General features: G+C 35.3%; 2 protein-coding genes and 1 long non-coding RNA gene across 5 annotated transcripts; all 3 read right to left on the reverse strand.

Annotated features, from left to right (window-relative positions):
• Positions 1 to 8,488: 8,488 nt before the first annotated feature.
• Positions 8,489 to 10,011, reverse strand: LOC145124867 (uncharacterized). Of its 2 annotated transcripts, none has more exons than XR_013715725.1 (4): positions 9,664 to 10,011; positions 9,431 to 9,583; positions 8,735 to 8,882; positions 8,489 to 8,621 (listed from the first exon to the last, which is right to left on the reverse strand). It is a non-coding gene; the product is annotated as an uncharacterized LOC145124867 (long non-coding RNA). The 2 variants fall into 2 exon arrangements; XR_013715726.1 differs by having other exon boundaries at positions 9,431 to 9,579; positions 9,664 to 10,010.
• Positions 10,012 to 10,138: 127 nt separating this feature from the next.
• Positions 10,139 to 14,390, reverse strand: LOC145124866 (putative serine/threonine-protein kinase PBL11). Of its 2 annotated transcripts, XM_079060344.1 has the most exons (7): positions 14,057 to 14,390; positions 11,807 to 11,945; positions 11,612 to 11,742; positions 11,385 to 11,508; positions 10,794 to 11,102; positions 10,673 to 10,711; positions 10,139 to 10,567 (listed from the first exon to the last, which is right to left on the reverse strand). In XM_079060344.1, the coding sequence occupies exons 1-5, from the start codon at positions 14,156 to 14,158 to the stop codon at positions 10,795 to 10,797; spliced, it is 804 nt and encodes a 267-aa protein (XP_078916470.1). In that variant the 5' UTR covers positions 14,159 to 14,390; the 3' UTR covers positions 10,139 to 10,567; positions 10,673 to 10,711; position 10,794. The 2 variants fall into 2 exon arrangements, with proteins under 2 accessions (XP_078916470.1, XP_078916471.1); XM_079060345.1 differs by lacking the exon at positions 10,139 to 10,567 and having other exon boundaries at positions 10,608 to 11,102.
• Positions 14,391 to 15,421: 1,031 nt separating this feature from the next.
• Positions 15,422 to 16,962, reverse strand: LOC145124863 (receptor-like protein kinase FERONIA). Its single transcript, XM_079060342.1, has 2 exons — positions 15,691 to 16,962; positions 15,422 to 15,595 (listed from the first exon to the last, which is right to left on the reverse strand). Exons 1-2 carry the CDS (start codon positions 16,481 to 16,483, stop codon positions 15,555 to 15,557), a joined length of 834 nt encoding a protein of 277 aa, XP_078916468.1. The 5' UTR covers positions 16,484 to 16,962; the 3' UTR covers positions 15,422 to 15,554.
• Between the last annotated feature and the right edge of the window lie 6,433 nt (positions 16,963 to 23,395).

Genomic DNA, 23,395 nt, shown 5'->3' on the forward strand with positions numbered 1-23,395 from the left:
CTTTACATGTTCCAAAACTTGAGGGCAAGTTTTGTAACTTTCAAAACTTTTCATCTTTCATAACATATGAGTTAATGGATTAATAAAATGAGAGACTTTTCATTTTATGTAACCTATGTGTTTAATAATGGACTTTAAAAGAGTGACTTTAGGTAATCCATAACTTGAGGACAAATTATGGATTCCATTAAAACACATCAAGATCAAGAATTAAACTAACAAGCAAGTTACAAATAATTCCTATGATCTTCTAAACTCATAAGTTCATGAATGTTCATATCAACAATTTCAAGAATCATAAATAAACCATGTAAAACTTGAAATTTTGATAATAGCTATTGAAAATGGATTAGCATAACCATTACACCATCTAAAACAAGTTTTATAACATCAAAACAGTTTAGGGTAATGTTTCTAGTCCATTTCCAGCAGCAAAACTCGAAAATCTGCATTCAGGGGCTCCTACTCGTCGAGTGCATGAACCTACTCGACGACTAGGATGAATTTACTCATGGACTCGTCGAGTCCCCCTCCCCCCCCCCCCCATGGACTCGGCGAGTTCATGCTGCAGAATACAGAAAACGGAGTTTTTTTTAACAAGTTTGCATCAAGTATCAAACAAACAAGCCTAGGCTCTGATACCACTGTTGGGTTTTGAGCATTCTAACACTCCTATGGTGTACATGCAAACCTAGAAACATTGGATCTATGTTTTACTAAGATACATGCAAAATTGATTTTCCAAGGTTCTTCAACTATCTAGCATAGCGTGGGGAACTTTTAAACATAAATGCTAGAAGAAGAACATACCTTTTGTGGTTTGGATTCCTTGAGAACCTTGTGAGCCTAGAACCTCAAGTGTGATGCCTCAAATGTCTCACACAACACCACAACACTTGGAATGACCTTGAGAGAAGTTCACTTACACCTCAAAATCGGCTTGTCCTCTTTCTTGTACAAGTAGTAGTCATAGTGCCGATTTTGCTTGCATAGGGTTCTTTATATAGTTGTGGCACAAGTAGGGTTACACCATGTAAACCCTAATTGTCATGGCTTTCCATATTCCATGATCCATGGGTTTGTAACCTCCATGGATTATCCATGGAGCACCTTATGGGTTTTAACCCAATCCATACAAACCATGGATCATTAGCCCACTATACAAGAATAGATGATTTACACAATCAACCCCATATATTTAATTAGTCTCCTTTTGATCACTTAATTAATTCCAAATTAATTCTTTGATCAATACTAATTAAATAATATTATTAATATATTAGAACTTATAATATATTAATAATCCTTAAGTGTCATTTTTCTCATTTAGTCTATTCAAGTGTTGCAATGCCATGCAACCCAAATGGACCTTGCCAATCGGGTCAAGTACATTCCAGGAATAGTTATGAACTTAGACACCTAATCCAACAGATACTACACGACATCGAGGTGAGTTACCTTCCAGTAGCGGTGGGTCTACGGCCACAATGCCGACCCACCAGTAGGAGTTGTATGTTAGATGATTGTCTTTGTGATATTCATCTAGGTGTGCTACTACCTGAGATGTTTATGTGCTAGTATGATATGTTGTATGTGGTAGTGGTAGTAGGAGGGGAATAGTCCCCAAGTTCGGTTGTTAGGACCGAGGGGTAGGTCGGACACCCCGGTATGTCTGACAGGGGTAGGTTGAGCACCCCGGTATGCTCAGCTGGGTAGGTCGGGCACCCAGATATGCCTGACAGTATGTTATTGTATGGTATGTGGTATGATGGGGGAACTCACAAAGCTCCGTTCTTACAGTTTTCAGTTTTGTGTCAGGTACATCTTCAGCGAAGAGGAAGGAGCCGGCGCGGTAGCTGCACATCACATTCACATAGGATTCCACATATTGAGATCTATGGGATTGTACTCTGATTTTATTACTATTTTTATGACATGACTTTGAGACATGAGATTATGATTTTATGAAATGATGTGACTTGATGATGTTTTCTTATAAATGTTTTCTAAATTATTATATCAAAATGAAATTTTTTTGTCTTGAAAATTGGGATGTTACATATTGTTTTCTAATATGCATGTATGTGTGTACACTTTGGTAAAATATTTATATTTTTAAAGTATACTTTTAATCAGAGTGTTTTAGTCCCATTGTATTTATAGTTGTATATCTTGTATGGTTAGATATACTAGTTCACTATAAACAATGCCCTGATACCAATCTGTCACACCCCCGAACCAGGACGTCGGAAACGTCCGGGGGCGGATGACGTCATTGTATAGTATCATAACAATTGAATATGAATGAAACACAGTAACCAAACATCATACATTAAAAGATACCAACATAAATTGTTTACAGATTGTATTTGTTCACAAATTTACAAAAATAGTGACATAAAATATGATGTTCCAAAATGTAGCAAATATCCAAAATCCATAGCCCAAATACCTGCTCACTGAGTCCCTAAGAATACAAGTCTTTTTGAAAAGCGTCAACTAAAAATTTGGTGAGTTCATAAGCATATTTGTATAAAAAGCTTTGTAACATCTTTGATTGTAATAATTTGTAAAACTCCAGAAAATCCGATATTTTCTGTGAAAAATGGTTTGTAAGTCTCCTTCTAAAACTGTGAATAATTGCATGCGTGTCCTTTGTTTTCTTTTATTTGTAATTAGAGAGAGTGTGTGTTCCCAGAAAATCACATATTTCCTGTTTTATGAAAAATTGTAGTCTTAAAACCCTAAGACTGGGATGGTGATATTAATGTACAAAAATATGAGTGTGGTTTTATATTTTATAAAACCAGTGAAGTGTATAATTTCGTAAATCCAAAATAACATTGTTAATCCCTATGTGAGTCGTTACAACCATGCTTGATACGACTAAAATGTATGTCATGATGTTCTTCAGGTGTCGGTTTTGGTAAGATATTTGTCACCCTAGACTGGCCTCGTCTGGCTGTAGTGAACAACTCAGGTGTGGGGGTGTCAACCCCCTATAGATCTATACATAATTACCTCGCTCTCCCTCCAGGAGACTCTGGTTATAACTACAGGACTTACGGTGTACACTAGGTAGGTACGGCGAAGGAAAGTCTCACAAGTGACTTAACAAATTTACGCGAACTTTGACTCCCATTATTGAATAATGAAAATAACATTACTAGTGTAAATTCGTGACTGGAGTTTTATGACACGCGTTTTACAGCTTTATGACATACATTTTATACTTGTACTTTTAAAAGCTTTATGATGGACAGATTATGACACACAGATTTTTCTGTCGTAATAATTCTGTTTTGTATACCGTTAAATTATTTATAACACATTTTATAAATAATCATTTATGGACTTGTCTACTTGTAAAATATGTTGTGTAAATAGCATAATCGTCTAAGTTTTTAACCCACAAAAATGGTGACAACATATTACGACTATCTTGCTAGTAAAAATTATTTTTAGTAAAATAATCAAGTTTTGTAGTTTGCTTAACACACCAAATTTAGTTTAAGACTTTTGTAACACCAAATATAACATTTTGTTGTGACTCTAGCATATCACGATTTTCACCAAAATACACATAAAATCTTGAAATTTATTACATCCAAACATTTTTGTAAGTATAAGTGTTAAAAAAATGCATATGTCCAAAGTTAACCATATTTTAGTGTAACACCCATATTTTCGCCATTTTAGGTGTTTTAAGATGACCCCACAAACTTTTATAACACAAATATGTTGTTAACATTGTCTTTCATTTTTAACATACATTAAGCACCCTTTTTATTTGAGAACTTGTTTTATCTTCAACTCATAACCATGATACATGAAACTTTCCAAAGGATAGATTTACTCTAGTCTCATGAGGCTTGTAAATCTCGAGTTTATGGAGTGTTAGCATGAGGTATTCAACATTTCAACCACAAGTTGTTACATAAATACACAAGTGCATGCAAATATCCAAAGATTTAAACAAACTTGACTTGTATTCCCCCCAAAAGGTTGAAAAACACGAAAATAGTGGGGTATGAAGCTCACCTTGGTTGATTTCGTGAGGTAGAAGAAGAAGAAGGAAATTTTCGAGCCTAGCCTTGTCTTGGAGAGATTCTCGAGAATGGTGGTGTTCTAAGAGCTTAACACACAACAAAAGTGTGTAAACAAGGAGTTGTTATCATAATAATGTTTAGATTTACAAGAGTTACATGAAGGTCTTACCAAACTTATGAACCTTTGAAGTAGACTCCTTTGAAGACGGTACACAGACACCCACGAAATTTTAGAGGAAAAATAAGAGATGTTTGATTTTTTGAGAGTAAGAAGTAGGAGGAGTTCTTGAGACTAAGTGAAGGAAAATGAAGTTTTTGAGGTGTGTTGGAGGGGGGGGGGGGTCGGGCGATCCTAAGAGAGAGGAAGGAGAAAGAAGTTGACTTGTGGAAAGTTGATGGGAAGCATGCCTTGATACATGGAGGTTAAAACATTGTTGCATGTAGGGCAAAAATGAGGTGACACCTCCTTGTTCCATTCATTTTTCCTTTTTTTTTTGTTCAAACCCTAACCGACCCCATAGGGTTCTTGGTCCAAAGGGTGGCCCAAAAAGAGTGGGTTTCGATTTTTTGCTTGGCCCAATAAAAGTTTTCGGTCCATTAAAGCCCAAAGGTAGGAGTTTTCGGCCCAATAAGGCCTAAGGAAGGGTTTTCGGCCCAATAGAACTTTTCGGCTCAATAGGGCCCAACGAAGGGTTGTCGGCCCAACAAGGCCCAATAGGGTGTTGGGCCGAGAATTCTTGGATGAAAGCCCAAAACGGATTGGTCTTAACTATTGGATCAAGTTTTTGGGCTTGTACGAGGCTTAATTTACAATGTATGCACGTATGATTTTAAATAACATTGTAGTTTGAATTTCACTAAATGGGGTGTTGCAAGGTTAGATGGAGGATATTGTCTCGTACAAGAATCAAAATCTCAACCCTAATTTGCTAGTTGTGACACCATGGCACTCGGATGTAAGACCATGTGGAGAGCCCATGGCTTTCCTATTAAAGACCATGGGAGAGCCCATGACACTTAGGTGTAAGATCATGTGGGGAGCCCATGGCATCCTGGAGTAAAACCCTGGGGACGAGCCCATGACATCCCTATATGTTGTATGCATGGCTTATGTCGTTTATGTAGCTTTTATAGCTAATATGATAATGTGATTATGTGGATTGTGTGGGGTATGCTTTGGGAACTCACTAAGAATTAGCTTACAGTTTGTGGATTTGTTTCTGGTTCATCTGACCCTAACGGTAAGGGCAAGGTTTGATGACGCGACGTGCGCTCTCTCTCACGCGTTTTTATGGGACACTCTGATGTTTTGAAATAACATTATTATTGATATGAATTTGAAAAAAATTGTATTTGAGATTTTATGGTTTATGGAAAGTGTTTTTGGCTATTGAAAAATGAAAATTTTCTTTTGAAAATTGGGTCGTTACATTTTCACTCATTTTACACTTTCGGAGGAGATTACATGCCATGCAAACAAAATACATTTTGGACAATGACTTTACACAAAGGTCCTAGATCTAATATATGATGGATAAAACTTTTAACCTTTGGGTAAGACTCGTACATGCATGTTTATGTTCTATTTATGAAATATATACATACATTCATGTTTTCAAAGAAAACACACAAGTCTCATTCTTTCATATGCACAAGCTCCTAATATTGGATCTATTCTTTGATCGATAATATCTTTATCCATTGGATAATATTATTACACATTGGATAAACACAAACTAACATTTTTACCAAAAGTGTAGCTTTGAAAGATTAAAACTTTGTGTTTACACATTGAATAAAACCATTACCCATTGGATAATACCATTATCCACTGGGTAATACTATTATACACTGGGTAACCAACATACATGTAGAACAACACTTTGAACATGAGAAAACTTCAATTTCATTTACAACCTAGAATAACATACTTTCGACGGGTTATGTGAGACATTTCTTTAACCATTATGCTAAGACCCGGACCTTATAATCGTTAAATCTTAAGTGAGCGGGATAATTGTGTATAGATCTATATGGGATTGACAACCCGCACCTATGGTTTCTAGCTACAACCACGATCGACGGGTCAAGGGTGACAATTGTCTTAACATTTTCACGACATCCGAAGAAGCATCGTAGCGGGCAGCATTACAGTCGATAGCTCGATCATAAGGGCTCACTATAACATCGAATAGTGAAATTCTAGTACAAAACACATTTATAAGTATGGTTATTTACTTATACACTCGATTTTTGGATAATAAAAATCACATGACAAGTCACACTTTCTATAACTTTAGAAGTTATGGGAACTTTTATTTTATTAATGCTTTGGGATACATACTACACACATACATTCTTCTTTTACGCTGAAGGCGTACAAATACAAAACTTTTTACAAGACGGAGATACAATTTTCATCTAAGGAAAAATATCGGATTTTTCTACAACTGAACTCTTATGAACTCACCAACTTTATGTTGACTTTTAAAACGACATGTAATCTCAGGAAACAATTAAGCTCGGATCAGTGGAGCTACTTTTGAAGACAAAACACCAAATATCATTACGAGAACTACTTTCTTTGATAACATGCAAACCTTGTAATGTATTCTGATAGTAAGTAACATTTGGGTCATGTAACTGATATAATCATATGATATGATGGTTGTTTATGTACTTGTGATACTGTGTTCTCATTCCACCTCAGGACGTTTCCGCCATCCGGTTTGGGGGTGTGACAATGGTGGTGGTGGTGGCGGCCATGATGGCGATAGTTGTGGTGGTGGCGGCGGCAACGTGGTGGCGATGATGGCGATAGTTGTGGTGGTGGCGGTATGACGGTGGTGACAAGGTGGCATAGGTGATTGTGGCGGTGACAGGGTAATGGTGGATGTGATGGTAGGTCGGAATTTACAGTAGTGGTTTGTGTGAGAGTGTTTTTGTGGGGGTAGTGCTAGTGGTGGTGTGTGTTTATGAGGGGGGGGGGGGGATGGAGTGGTTGTATGTGTGTGTGTGTGTTTGTAGGGGGTGGGTGTGGGTGTGTTTGTAGGGGGTAATTGTGGTGTGCGTGTGTGTGTGTGTTTATTTGTGGGGGTGGGGGTGGTTGTGTGTGTATGTGTGTGTTTGTGGGGGGTAGTGGTGGTGGTGTGTGTATTTGTGGGGGTGGGGGTGGGGTTGAGGTGAGCTTAGGGCATCCACAATCCATTGAACTCTACGAAGTTCAATGGATTGACACATCACTACAACATCAACATTTCACTTTTTATTCAACTATACTCTTTAACATCCACACTCTATTAAACTCTACAAAGTTTAATGGATTTCTATATTTTGTTTGAAATTTAATTGGAAAAGAAAAGATTAAATATATTGAACCACTCAATGATCATACAACTCTCTCATTCAACTCTCCTCCATGTCATCACTCACATTCCATTAAACTTCTATTCAATCCTAGTAATCATCTATTCAACTCTGATTAAACCCCATGATGCTCTTAGGAGTGTGTGGGTTGGGGGTGTTAAGGTGGGGGTATGTAGAGGTGTGTAGGGTTGGGGTGGGTGTATGTTTATATTTTTGAAATTAGAAAAATGTGGAAAACAATGATTATCGGTTTTCCAAAATTTTCTAAGTTCTTTGTAGTTTTAAAAAACGGAAAATTTTTATTTTCCGAGAAAAATCGATGAACTAAACACGTTTTTAAAATTCTCATTTTTCTTGGAAATTTTTTCCAAAAAATGGCCCATTTATCTGTAACTAAATGCACCCTAAGCATCTTATTCTTCTTATACTTGGAACATTTGCTCCATCTAGCCCCAACATCTTTTTCTTAGTCACGAACAATCATCAACATCTTCAGCTTCTACACTACTAGAAATAGAGGTATCACTGACGGACAATTCTGCGCTGATCCGTTGCTGAAGGCCATCAACGACGGATTAGCGACGGAATTTGGTAGTCGAAAAAACCTTGTCGCTAATAGTTAGCGACAAATTAGTGACGGATTAGCGAAGTCACAAATTGCTTATGGAACCTCTGGATTTTGTCGTTAATCTGTCGTTGATGTTTGTCGCTAATCCGTCATTGATGAGTTATTTAGCTACAATATAATTTTTTAAGAAAGCTCATAAAACCAATAAATTTTGTCGTTGACTGCCAATTATATCATTTGTTTTAATATTCTAAATCTATAACCAAAATCTACAAAACAAATCTAATGTATATAATAAATTACAATTAAAATCCAATAACTAAATTAAATATAAATATTTGACCAGGTAAATGAAGATTAATATTCAATTTCAAAGTATCGAAACCAAATCACATTCAAAGTATTGAAACTAAATCACAAGTATCGAGAGTCAAAGTGTAAATCGATTTCAAAGTATCGAAACCAAATTAGAAAAATCAAATGTGAAAGTTTAATTAGTTGGGTATGTTACTTCCTCTAGTGAATTAAGTGTGAATGTCGTTATAAATCTTGAAACTTTCTTGTTTTTATGGCTTAATTTCTTCACGTTCCACCCTAAGCACATCCTTTATCTCCTCACGTATACGATCAAGAATAGCCTACAAAGAAAACAATTTGTAACAATGTACTTTCAATAAGCTCATCCTTTATCCTTTAAAACTAAAATCATTTTAAAAGGAAAACAAACCATTAATTGATGAAAACATTATACCTTATAAGAGACTTTGCACTAGTTTTCCATCTCGGGTGAATCATTTGGAGTTTATCTTGGTACTAGTAGCAAACAAGAAGGGCAAATACGTCAATTTGACTGTGTAGGGGCGAATATGTCCAGGGCTCTCTCACTAAGATTCTTGTACCTGTAAATAATATACAACTAATAATGATGTCTTAATTTCTAGATTCAAATATATCATATATCAGGATATGCCTAATATATTTAGCCATATTCTTTTATATTGTATGTGCTTCCAAGTTTCTTTTCCCTTATCCCAAGTAAGTATTTGCTGACATCTAGTACCATTTTATAATAAAATTATGTCACTTAAATAGTTAGTTATAAATAAGTTGTAGCAGCACTAAAATATAAAAACTAACAGAAAACGAGGGGAGGATTGCAATTATACCTTATTAGGTTCAACTATCTAAACATGGAATAGCATATATCTAATTAAAATCAACCCATCGACAAAAACCAGAAAAAGATTGTAGACAAGTCCAAATATATTGTCCACCAACTGTAGCAACACAACACCATATCTTTTACGCAATAGTGAGTTCAGGTCCCTCCAATCATGATCTAACTAGAGAATAGATTGAAATTAATTGAGATGTAAGGCTAAATGGTCACACCCACACAATTTGCACATGATAGAATGGATATAATCATATATTTGAAACTTCTTACTTTTTCCTCTTGTAGTCATGACATGCTCATCTCTATTTTTTAGATTCATGAGAGCATTTCCTGGAGTAGGTTTATCAACCCAAATGGAGAACCTCCATAAGAGAAACTCAAGGAAAGCATCAAGATCAGCTTCGTATTGAAAAACAATCCTGGCTAATCCCAAAAGGATAAGATTTGGTAATTAAATTAAAGATGGAAACAAAAAGAAAAACCTCGACTATGTGATAATATACCTTCATTTCAGAGCAAACCTTGACTAATTGCTCTTTCAACATGGCTGACATCTCAACATCAAGTCTTGCTGTATCCACCTGGTTAACTCTAGATATCACAACTGGAATTGCAGAGTGCAGGGAATTCACCAACAAATCCATTAGGTCGTGTTAAAAATGAGAGGGGCTAAGGAACCTTCAGGGATATGAAAAAAAAAAAAACTTGTTTTCTCCTAGAAAGATGTTGATGAATTTATATGAGGTCTTTGAGCATTAATTTTGTTTCCAGTAACCCAACTAAATAACTCTGAGGTTAATCATTTAGTTCAATATGAGATTCATAATCCTAAACAATGATTTTGCTTCTAACAGCTCAATATATTATCACTCTGATTTTAAGTATTTAGTACGACATGAGATTCATGAACATTGATTTCGTTTGGATTGACATGGGAAGAAGAATTAATAGAAAGCAAACTAAAAAAAAGATGTCCAGTCAATACCTAAGAAGGAGGGGTGAATGATTTTCAGCGCGGTGATAATCGTTCATATGTATTAACCCAAGCTGCTCCGGCTGGTGGGATGACATTTGTTGCCGTCGATGATGAATATGATGCTATCGCTAGGGTTTCTCGCAGTTTGTAACTTCAGATCGATCGGCGCCATCTCGATGTGCAATGGAGGATGAGAAAGACGAAGGGCTAAATGTAAAAGAATGTTACATAAGATTTACAGAAGATTTGGGAGGAGAAGTGAGGGAGTCGATTTGGGAAGAGAGGTTGAGGGTGTCGATTTGGGAGAGATGAATGGGGGGAACAAAATAAGTGGGAGGGAAACAAAAAGTTGAACCAAATAAATGGGAGGGAATTAAAAAATCAGCTACCGATTTTTCCCGGATGAAAAGAATCCATTGAATCAACCACATCTGAAATTCAGTATTATACATTAATATAACTTCGGTCGCTAAACCCTTGCAAGTCCATCACTGATTAGCTACGGATTTTTTCGGTGGCTAATTCATCGCTGATACCTCTTTTTCTAGTAGTGCTATTTGAGACCTTCAAGCTTTCTGCAATTTGACAAATTCTAGCCAACATAAGAATCCTTAATGACTCTGCACCAAAGTATCAAGTTCATATTTTAACAGTTACATTATTTGGTTAGAGCATATATTCGTTCCAAGCGCTGCAAACCTTCTTCACTTGAAGGTCTATCCTTAGAATCGGTAGCTACACATCTTAATGCGAGTGCAGCACATTTGAAAGCACCTTTTAGCTGGTAATCTTTCTGTACACGTGGATCCATTATTTTATCTAGCTTGCTTCTACTTGTTAGGAATGGACCTGCCAGTTCTGCCAAATTTAATTGATAATTAGGCGACCCCCATACCCCATCACCTGTTAGGGTTACCAGCAATACCACTCCGAAGCTATAGACATCGCTCTTCATAGTCAGATGACCTGTAATTTGTATTTTTTTATGATCACAATATAGAGATTAACCTTTAAATTAATCACTTCAAATTGGCATATTTGTTTAACAATCCATGGTTCCGGTGAAAATATGTACTTATAGAAAAAACAGTTCAAGGATGGTCTTTTTTCTTCATATTTACATTTCCATATTTATCTAAAATGGGCTCATTCTGAAACTCTGGAAGAATGATTTGTTTTCTTACGAAAAATTAATCGCAAATGTGGTAGAAGTTCACTTGAATAAATATTATTTTGTAGGTAGCCTACCTGTCTTTACATACGATGGGTCAACATAACCAATGGTACCCATAACACGTGTAGTAGCATCTAATTTGTGAATTTCAGACCCAAATTTTGCAAACCCAAAATCCCCCAGTTTTGCATTAAAATCCTGGCATAATCAAGAAAAATAATTTGTTAATTTTCATGGCAAAAAAACAAATGCTTGGAAGTGGTTCCTTCACCACTAAAAATCTTCAAAAGCTTAAGACTACCTGATCGAGGAATATATTAGAGGGTTTAACATTACGGTGTATCACTTGATAGCTTGAGGAATGTATATACGCAAGTGCACGTGCTACTCCTATCAATATTATAAGTCGTCGTCCCCAGGAAAGTGGTGCATCTGCAAAATTGTTCATGTTAGATAAAGTACTCCTGAGTCAAAATAATCCAATAATATATATTACCTTCAAATAAGAAGTGATCAAGATTTCTCTTTTCCATGTACTCGTAAACAAGCAAGTATTCGTGTGGTTTATCATTAGAGTGTCCCAAAAGACTAATAATATTTGGATGAGCCAAACTTCCTAATACGCCTGCCACTGTCTGATCTCACAAAATTTAAAGTTAGTCATTGAAAGGATTTCAATCAACAAAACATTTAGCATTGAGATTTCGCCTATCATATCGTACTATTTTTTCATATTTCGACTTCTATGAGCTTCTTTCTTTTTTATATCCGATAAAAATCGTTGTTTTAGACGATCCATTGTTCTATGAAAAAATAACTCATGAGTTGCATTTACAACTTAAAACTAAGATGTAGAAAGAAATACAGGCTTAAGTTCAATCCAATTTAAAGTTTATCATTAGATCCACATTTGTTCATCTGTCACCGGTTAACAGCCACAATCTACCTATATGCAATATTGTTGAAAGGTCATGTTCTTTTCCACCTATTGTTAATAATGTTAAATATGCAGCCTTTTCATTAGATTTGAATTTTAAAGACCGGAAAGTTTTGGGCAGACCAATGTTTTCTCTTTTGTTTTTTTGTCTTTATTATTATTATTATTATTATTAGTGTTTTTCGGCTGGGCTTGACCTTTTAGGTTTAGGTCAAATTTTCTTGTATATATACTTATGAACAGCCATATCTGTAACATTGTAGCAGAATAGCTGGAATAAAATCTCTCTCTCTGTGGTTCGACAGTGGACGTAGCCTATCGCAAGATAATGTGAACCACTTAAATATTGTGTTGTGTTCTGTGTGTTTTGATTTCGGTTCTAATTTCTTGTATTTCTCATGTTTGTTTTTCGTTTACCGTTGTTCTTTACCTAACAAATAAATATGTCGTTTTGAGTCACTTTCTTGTAGACAAAAAGAGTAATTTTGAAAGAAATAAAAAGAAACAAAACAAATTGCATATTCTCGAGCTTTTCTGGAGAGAACATAAAGGAAGGGTAGATAAATTTTGTATTCTCTCTAAGACATTCTCATAAATGTCGAAACATTTGAATAGAATCGAAAAGCATATGATTTATCATCTTTTTTCGAAATAAATTAACTACCTCGGACTTGAATTAACCTATTTACTCTCGATGAATTTGTTATCTTTCTTTTGCCTTCTCTCAGGCACATGATAATAAATAACATAAGACCTTTCCTAGAACACAAACCTTTTTACCATCTTTTATCCTCGTTTCTTTTTGTTTCACTACAAAGTATAAGGTATACATCTAGAAAGAAATTTTAATGAAGTTCTAGTAATACTTCTGCAACCATACTATGATAATGCTACTTGGAGCTCTCAACAAGACAGAAACTAGGATAGTTTGGCTAATGCTTAAGTTAACATGGTGTTTCAGATAATATATTGTATGTGCTACTTCTTGTAAATGATGATTTTGTATTCGATGTAAGGTTGATGTTGATGTTAATGATATATAAAGACTCTGGGAGACAAGTCTTTAAGAGAAGCTCCAACAAGTTTTATTATATTAATAAGGGAAAATACTGGCTATAGACATTTTTTGGGGTTGAATTCCAAAATATAGACACAAAAAATTGAATTTCCGGGTATAGACATGAATTCCGCGGAGGTAGCTCCGAGGGGCTTTATGGAATGTACTGTAGCTCCGCGGAATGACAAAATCATAAATAAATCAGGGTATTAAAAAAAAGCTCAAGATCCATTCCGCGGAGCTACCTTCGAGAAATTAACTCATTCGGCGGAGGTAGCTCCGAGGAATGGATCTTCAAAAAAAAAAATTCACATCGATTCTTCGGGGTTTATATTCATTCCCCAACTAATTATTTTCAAGAAAAGATTATGATAGTATAAATTTTTCTTGACAATGTTTGGAATGAATGTGAGGTGGAAAAAAAATTGGTCTTTTAATTGGAGATCTTTACATAAAAGAATCATTGGAGGTGATTTTTTTTTCTTTCTGAAGATTCATTCCTCGGAGATATCTCCGCAGAATGGATCTTGAGTTTCTTTTTTTTAATACCCTGATTTATTTATGATTTTGTCATTCCGTGGAGCTACAGTTCATTCCGCAGAGCCCCTCGCAGCTACCTCCGTGGAATCCATGTCTATACTCGGAAATCCAACTTTTTGTGTCTATATTTCTGAATTCAACCCCAAAAAATGTCTATACCCGGTATTTTCCCTATTAATAAATAGTATAAATTGATGTGGATTGATTCTTACTTCATATTCTTGAAGACCTTGACACCTTTTAACAGCAACTGCAATCCCAACACCCTTTGTTGAAGGAACGGATGTGAACTTGTCAACCCAACATAAGAACATAACTCCATTATCTCCCAAGAGAAAGTCTTGACTAAAATTTTTAGTTGCCCTTTGCAGATCAGCAAACTTAAACGCTTTCAAATTCGGAGAAGGATTTGAGGAATATTTGTTGTCAGCTTTTATTGTATCACTAGCGTTTGGACTCTTTCCCTTTTTATCACCTAATAATTTTACATCACTATGGCTGAAACAGAGGAATAAAAAAATATTATATGATTGCTATTGTTACTTTTTCAACACCATATATACTCGGTCAATTATTATTTTTTTCACTAGGTTTTGATGTGACTTGTAAAGTCTCTAGAGTACTATTCTTAATTACAATCAATGGATATGTTTAAAATTGTAACTGCTTTAGGTAATAGGCTGCATCTCTTCAATTCGTGCACACTTCCTCATAGACTCCAGGAAAGCCGTAGGATTTCGACTAGTATACCCATTTTACATCGTCAGATATTACATTCAACAAAAGGTATATTCCCATAGAATAAGGAAAGCAAGAGTATAGTATACTAAAATACTTTTATTGCACCCACTAGCTTACAGAAGAAGATGAATGTGATGAAGAACATGCATTAGAAGGACTTGTGATGCTAAAACATTGCACATACAACTTCTCAAGCATATCATAGTTGATGACCACAGCTTTCACAAGTAACAGTGTAATTGAGCCTCAAGCATATCGTAGTGCTTGTTTATTACAAATGTGTTGACTCCTAGAGGCTCAATTACACTGTTACTTGTGAAAGTTGGATAGTCAAAAGACCAATAACAGACAGTACTGTAATAAACGACTATATAATTGGTTTCTGGTGTTTTTCTTGTTTTAAAAGTATAATACATGGATTTTTAGAGTTCAGTATATAAGCCATTCTTATCATTCCCACATTATAAAGTAATTCATAATTCTCTTAATGATGATTCATATCAAGACAAGGCTTGAAATACCTTTGATAGTTTGTTCACATCAAATTCTTATATTGATTCAACTTTCCATTACCATTGATTCCATAAAAACAGAAAAGGAATGTAAAAACATGTATTATGTTACAATGTTAGAATGACCTCTTATACGATGTGATCTTGTTCATGTCAATTTCAATAAAATACGGATATGTATAGAAGTCGACCACATGGAAGGGAAGTGTGTATATACTGAATATATAATTAATTTTGAATAAGTTGAAAAAAATCATTGTTACAAAACATTTGTCTGACGATCTAGAGACAGAAAGTATATTTGCTGAACAAAAAAAGTATTTTGTCTAAGTTGAGAAGAGAAGAAGGTAAAAGGCATAAACTTGAAGCTAGTCTTTTTTATAATTTTGCAAGTTATGCCACATAAAAAAGTTTTGCTCTCAAAGTCTGGACAGATATGAACGCCATAAACGATCATTCAGCAATCTTTCCGAATTCCGAAACTACAAACTATAATGTCTGTAGACAAATCAACATCAGTACTCTTTTGTTTTTTGACATTGGGAGAAAATTTAAAGTATTTGTGTGCATAATTAAATAGGAGCTTGAAATACCAGAGTTCTCTTCGTTGGAGGGAAAGGGCAACAAATCAAGCATTCTTTCATATAATGTTTTTCCGGAAGTCTGCAAGGAATTATTGGTTTTCTCCTGTAATGTTAGTATAGAATCAAGACTGACCACAACCTCAGCCATCGTAGGTCGTTGTTTTGGATTTCCAAGCAAACATCTATCTACCATTCGAATAAACTCCTTGAAACATTTTGTGGATATTTGACCCCTTATATCAGAATCAATTATATTCTTTAGTTTTCCCTCTTTGACAGAATCTTGAGCCCATGTCACTAAACCGCATTGCTCCTCATCAAGACTTCTATCCACTGCACGCTTCCTACATAACACTTCCAACAACACTACCCCAAAAGCATACACATCAGATTTCCTAGTCAACCTTCCAGTTGTGAAATAATTTGGATCGAAATACCCAAAAGTTCCTTTAACAAGTGTGTTGACATATGTAGATGGCTGGTTGGTTGGGCCTATTTTGGACAACCCAAAGTCCGAAATTTTAGCTGCCCCACTTTCATTTAACAATATATTTGAACTCTTGACATCGCGATGTATAACACCCGACTCAATCCCTGTACCTGTATGGAGGTAGTCTAACCCACGAGCAGCACCTATGCAGATCTTGAGTCTCTGAAGCCAAGAAAGGGGAGTCCCAAGTTTGTGGAGGTGGTCTTCAAGTGTTCCATTGGGCATATACTCATAGATGAGGATCATCTCTTTTTCATAATTACAATAACCAAACAAGGATACAAGATGACGGTGACGCAACTTTGAAAGCATCTCAACTTCAGCCCAAAATTCTACTGCCCCTTGAGTTGACTTAGGATACAACCGTTTAATAACAGCAATAACGACACTTGAGTGTTAAGAATGTTGCCTTTGTAAACTTTTCCAAAACCTCCGTTCCCAATTACTAATGACTCGTCAACTTTATTGGTTGCTAACAGAATCTAAGGAAATTCAAAGTGACGACATGGTTGTGATGATTCCATAGAGGAGGAGGTGGAGGCTTGAGATTCCTTCATTGGTCCAGTAGCATCGAACATAATCATTGTTGAAGTAAAAGCAAAAGCAGATTGCAATGGTTGTTTCATAAATGATATTGGAGCTCTATAGTCAACCTACGAAATGGTAGTCTTCTTCCCGGAAAGAGAGATGGACCCCTGCCACATCATAGACATCTATATTTAATTTGTTTTTTTTAAATGGCAGTTTTGTTCCTACATTACCAGAGGAAAGACAATTTGTGCATAATTTTTTTATAGATAGCAATCTTGTTGCTACATGACATACTCCACAACCTTTGTATGCTTATCTTATGAAAAAGAATAATTGTGTTCCTACATGACCCAGTCTAAGACTAAATATCAATAGACGCCATTTTGTTCCTGCATGGCCCACCCAAGGACATCTATATAATGTGTTCAATTATTTGTTTTATAGAGTGCAAATTAGTTTCAACCTGACCTCATCAAAGACATTTTGTATTTAATTTATTTTCGAGACGGCAATTTTGTTTTTAAGTGACTTTACCATGGCAATTAATTTGTGCCTACATGATCCGGTTTTTTTTTAAACGACAAATACAAATATATATTAAACTATTCCTAAATTATTTCACTTATGTCCACAGTGGGACTTGAACCCTCAACCTTAAGGAGAAAGGGCAACACCGGATACCGCTGTGCTAAAAGTCTTTTGGTACATGATCCGGATAAAGTCATTTGTATTCATTTGTTTTTTTTACACAAAAAATTAATTATTTTATAATTACCGTTATGCCAAATACTATTTGGTATTCATTTGTTTGCTAGACAATAATTTTGTTCATAGAATGACTAGATCAATTCAAATTGGTACCAAGTCCATCGAAGATTTTAAGAATAAACATGATGTTGATTAACTATATATAAATATAGATGAAAATTTCAAATTTATTTAACTAGTTTTATCGCAACTGTATTGTTATACACACTAGACAGTGAACCTAGTCGTGTAATAGTATAGTTGTGGTAAACCATATTGTCGAACACTAAGGGAACGATAGTAATATTACAATGTTTGATTATATGATACACTTAGCACACACAAAGCAACCAAAATGGGTTTTGATGATAAACTCAAGTAGACATAAATCAATAACTAACTAGATAAAATGATTAGAAACAAACCACTTCAGGTATTTTTGTTTAAACTCGACTACATCTCAAAATCGTGATTAATTACTACAATGCAATGGATATTTATTCATTATTCACTGATTCCTATTGTGATTAGTTCTTTATCTTAATTGTATTATGCAAATTTTCATTTTTGTTAATCCTAATTGTCATAAGAAACAAATCATGTATATATTGGTCCTCTAATGCATGCACACACATTAAGGGCGTGTTTGGAAAAAGTAGTTGTTAGCTAAAAGCGGGTAGCTGGTAGCGCGTAGTGCGTAGCAGGTAGCAGGTAGCTGGCAGCTGAAAGCTGTAGTTTTTACTTGTTATATGAGTATTTGGCAAAAATACTGGAAGCTTTTTAAATATATAAAATTACATAAAAGGACAATTGTTTAAAAATAAATAAATTTATAAATATATTTTTAAGGGCAATTATGGAAATTGATTTCAAAAACTCATTAACGTTTTGTTAAACGCTACATGAAATATCTTTTAGATTTGGGACATTTTATTTAAACTAAAAGCTAAACGCTCGTACTTCCAAATGAAACTTTTTGTTTAAACTTGAGCGTTTTGCCAAAAGCTAAAAGCTAGAAGCTCTCAAACGCTTCCAAAAGCTCTGTGCCAAACACGCCCTAAGGTTCATAGATTTATTAACCCAACCGTAAATCACTAGTCATAATTATTTTAATGTCATAAAACAATTGTGATTCAAGAAAACATGGTTAGATTGGTCCTTATAATTGCATAAACTCGACAATAGGTAATTAATGATCTTTAACACACATAGATCTTCGATTAAATTTGATAAAATTAGTTAAATAACAATAAATAATCCAAATATAGAAAATTAATTCATAATCTCAACGATTCATTTAATCTAAACATAAAACAAAAGGGTTTTAAAGCCTAAATCAGAAAGTAAAAACAATAAGAGAATAAAACGAAATGTTAACCATGGTCAGAACAACAACCCGAATGATTTCCTTCAAGAATCGACACTCTAGACTCTCAAAACAGCATTCTAGAGTTTTCTTGTCGACTAATTGTGTTGGATGATGATATATGAATGAATAAGAAAGGATTGCTCATATATGAATGAATAAGAATGTATAAGAAAGGATTATTCAGATATTTGTATGCTTACGTGTTTTATGGGATATTATGTGTAAATTATATGAGTATTTAATAATAAAATAAATAAAATTAAAATACGCTTCAAAGATAAAAGATTACTTAGGAAAAATAATCTTAACCTAGTTTTAATATACGTTATAAGGATTTTGTAGATATAAGGAGCGTTCAAATCCGACTTCATATGAAGAAGTTATACTTCTTCGAATTTTCGTGATTAAACCAGCACGACTCTACGTGTAATAAAAAGTTAATTTTTAATAAATTACATTTTAGCTTAAGTAATCTAAACAAAAGTTGTATTAGTCGTTAAACCGAGAGCGTGCATATAGAGAACGTTCTAATCTAACTTCGTGAGAGGAGTTATGATTTTTCTAAGATTCAGCGTAGCAGTATATAGCTCAGAAATCAAATTTTAGAGCGATCAATTTTTAGTCAAAATAATCTAAACGAGAGTTGAAAATCTCGTTAATAGGAGTCCAATGATATAAAGTCTATCAAAAATGGACATCGGATGAGAGAGTTATGCTTTTTATATGGGCTTTAACAGTCTAAGCGTGTGTGAAAAATATAAATTCCAAATTAGCTATAGGCGTCTAAACGAAAGTTGTAGATCTCATCGAGAGCTTTCCGGGGATATAAAGAACGTCAAAAACAGAGTTTGTATGAAGAAATTACACAATTTTGAAAATTTGAAAATTAGCACGTGCATACACGGCATGAAGAAGGTTCTAGAAGCTGCCACACAGCCCCACCCAATTCGTGCCACGTGTCAGCAGGCCTGAGGATCCATGTTATCATAGTACGTGGTGTGCCACTATGGTGCACAACGTGTATCCCAAGAATCCCTCTTATAAATACCAGTCAATCCCTCCTGCTATTTCCTCACCTCTACAGCCGATTCTCTCGAGTTTTAACCTGTTTTAACCAAACTGTAAGCACGAAGCTTAGTGAGTTCCCCCAAAGTACCAACACCTAAACATATAACATATACAAATAACAACATGCATTGGATCCACAACTAAAACACTGGATTACCCCTCAGCCCACAGTATGAGTATGGCTTGCCTATCGGGCCCACAGCTCACATTTGGCTTGCTCCTGAGCCCATAGCATAAGTTTGGCTTGCCCTCGGGGCCCACGTCTTATGTCTGGCTTGCTCCCTGTACCGATCAGTCATTAAACTGAATTATCAATGTTCAGCCCTCAATACAAGTCTGGCATACCAACCGGGTCCTCAGCTCGTATCTGGAATGCTATTGAGCCCTCAGTATGAGTCTGGAATGCCCTTCCCGGCCCTCAACTCATATCGGATTGCTCCAATACCATCAAGCCCTCAGTACGAGTCTGGAATACCTATCGGGTCCTCAGATCGTATTTGGAATGCTATTGAGCCCTCAGTGTGAGTCTGGCATGCCCTACCCGACCCTCATCTCATATATGGAAGATCCCAGGTTTTGTTGGCTACAACACGAAGCAGTACAACCTCAACCCAATACAATATACCGACATATAAAAGATAAACATATAAACAGTTTAGAGACAGACAGACAGGTCAACATATCACTACTCATAGCATCATCCTATAAACCAGGATACTGATCTAACAAATCACTATTAAACAATAACATACTATCATATATCAGGATATCTAATCCAATGGGCCGGCCTTGGTGCCTTCGACCGAAAAGTACAGTGAGGAAAACTCACCTCGAATGCAGAAGCTCCCCGAAAGAAATCCCTAGTTGCTGCCCTGTCGGCTTCCCGAGCTATCAATGCCAACAACACACCCAATTAGCAATTTGGTTTCATACTATAATCCAAAATCCTTACAACAAGAACCAAAACTGAGGCTCAAAACCAAAAGATCCACAAAGGCCCATTAATGGCCCAATTTTCCAAATTGGGCCCAACCCCATATGGGCCTTATTCTAAGCCCATAATTTTCCTTATTACAATTCTGTTGGTGTTGAAATTGGTTGTGAGGCGTCGAAGCCTGTCTAGTAGTCTGTTAGTATCGAAGTCTGTTTGTATGTTTTGCATAAGGGCATTGTTAGTTTCAAAACTGTATTGCTTAGTCCCTTATGTAGTTTTTGTATGCTTTTGTTATCCCTATAAATAGGGGATGGATACTAGAGTTAGAGTAGTCTAAGAGTCTAAGCAACTTGTACTCTATTTTTCTCGGTATCTTTCAAAACCATAATCGAGCCAACCAGATCATATTTACTTTGTGTGTTCTTAATTCATTCATAACTCTGATTTCTATTTTCGTACTCGATCTCTTAACAAATACATTTGGTATCAGAATAGGATTCATTCAGCTGTGATCTGATTTTCTCGAGTTTTCAAAAGTTTTTGAGTCTCGTCTAGATTCAAAATATTCCGCTCTTTTGATTCTAAAAATCACTATAGATCATCTGTTTTGATTCGATTCTGCATTTAGTTTGTTAAATCAAGTATTCAATGTTTGATTTCTGGAAGTTTTAAACATCAGATCTCAATTATTGAAGTTTTTCTCAAATCTCTTCCGTACATCAATGGTGAATTTCAAGATGAACACCATGACTTCTTATTCTCATCTTCTTGGCTCATCAACTAAAATCCCTATGCTGATTCCTGAGTTCTATAATCAATGGGCTGATCGAATGGAAGACTATCTAAATAGTATCGACGAGGATCTCTGGAAATGCATCGTTGGTGAAGTTCGTTCTCCGACTGTGTTACAAAATGTTGGAACTGCTGCTTCAAATCCAAATGTTGTTCAATAAGCAAAGAAACAAAAGAAAAACGAGAAAAAGATGTTTACGTGAACTCTGTGGGGCTCTTCCACCGGTAGTTTACAACTATGTGCGTAGTTGCAAGACATCAAAGGAAATTTGGGATACATTGAAGGAAAAGTAGCAAGGTAGTGAGAAGACAAATATAAGCTCAGTTAAGCAGTGTCTGCTTGAGTTGGGAGAATTCAAGAAATAAGAAGGAGAATCCATTGAGTTCTATTATGATTGTCTGAATGAACTAATTTATAAATGTAACAAATATGGAGTCACGAGGTAAACAATGGAGTTCAACTGAACTTTCATCATGGGTGTTCGCAAGGAATGGCGAAATGTCAGCCTAATGAAAAAAAATCAACAAGGCTTCAATTACTTTTCTCTCAATGATCTCTATAATGTGTTAAAGGCGCATGAAAGTGAAGTAAATGAGATAGCTGAAGAAACTGTTTTTTGAGCACTATAACACTCCTATGGTGCACATGCAACCCTAAATGCTTTGGATCTATGTTTTCTCTATTATACATGCATATTTTCAATTTTTCCAAAGCATTGTCCTAACTAGCGTACAAATTGATAATTGAATGTAAAACATCTAGATAGATGACATACCTTTTGAAGGGCTTGTAGTTATTGACCCTTGAAAGCTTGAGCACCTCAAGTGTGATGCCTCTAATGGTTCACAAACACCAATATGCAAGAGGGTGATTTAAGAGAATAATCTATTTAGCTTAATGAGATGGTGCCACCGATTTTGGTCTATGGAGGGTTCTATTTATAGTGTTGGACATGCTAGGGTTACACTTGGTAAACCCTAATAACCCATGACTTTCCACATTCTCATGCTCCATGGGTTTAACCTCCATGGATTAGTTTAGCCCATGATCATGGATCATTAGCCCACACTACAAGAATGATTGATTTACATAATCAATCCCCATATATTTAATTAGTCTCTTTTGATCACAAAATTAATAAATTAATTCTTGATCAAAACTAAATAAATAATTCCATATTAATATATTATACTTGTAATATATTAATAAACCATAAATAACCTTATTCTCAAAATTCATCCTATCAAATTGCACTGGTGAGGCAACCCAAAAGGACTATGTTCCAATCAGGTGAAGTACATACCAGTTATAGTTATGGGCTTAGACGCCAAATCCAACAGTCTCCCACTTGGATAAGTCTAATAACTATTACTGCTAATGTACTTCAGGATCTGACTTAGCAATCGTAAGCTTTCAAATGTCGTTGTCGAACTCTGACCTAGTCAGTAACACGTCCTTCAGATAAGTGATCATATACTCCTCTGTTCTCAAGATATCAGCTAGACAAATACATGGAACAATGTCATACTTATTGTCCAGCAGTTTGTTTCCCGATTTCTGATCCGTCTGACATAGAACATAACTGAACACATCAATTTAGTTCTGACCGGGCCTGGCACATAAGTCAAAGCAGAATCATCGAGGGGCCCAATATATCTCTTTTAATCCTCTTAGGATAAAAGGAACATATAAACTTCGACATTATATGATTGTACTAACTACTCATCAAATCATACACAACGAAACATTTTATAACATCAAGTTATTGATGTGTTTTCATGC

This window comes from Lactuca virosa, chromosome 7 (assembly GCF_052849685.1).
Source record: "Lactuca virosa cultivar CGN04683 chromosome 7, Lactuca_virosa_CGN04683_v6, whole genome shotgun sequence".
NCBI lineage: Eukaryota > Viridiplantae > Streptophyta > Magnoliopsida > Asterales > Asteraceae > Lactuca > Lactuca virosa.

Excerpts from the sequence above, each read along its gene's own strand:
- LOC145124863 (XM_079060342.1), bottom strand. The coding sequence starts at position 16,483 with ATGCTTTCAAAGTTGCGTCACCGTCATCTTGTATCCTTGTTTGGTTAT. Across the intron at positions 15,596-15,690 it reads CTCCAACGAAGAGAACTCTG|ACATTATAGTTTGTAGTTTC; the intron begins GTATTTCAAGCT and ends ATTTGTCTACAG.
- LOC145124866 (XM_079060344.1), bottom strand. The coding sequence starts at position 14,158 with ATGTTCTTATGTTGGGTTGACAAGTTCACATCCGTTCCTTCAACAAAG. Across the intron at positions 11,946-14,056 it reads AAGGTCTTCAAGAATATGAA|ACAGTGGCAGGCGTATTAGG; the intron begins GTAAGAATCAAT and ends TTGTGAGATCAG. Across the intron at positions 11,103-11,384 it reads CCCATCGTATGTAAAGACAG|GTCATCTGACTATGAAGAGC; the intron begins GTAGGCTACCTA and ends TACAAATTACAG.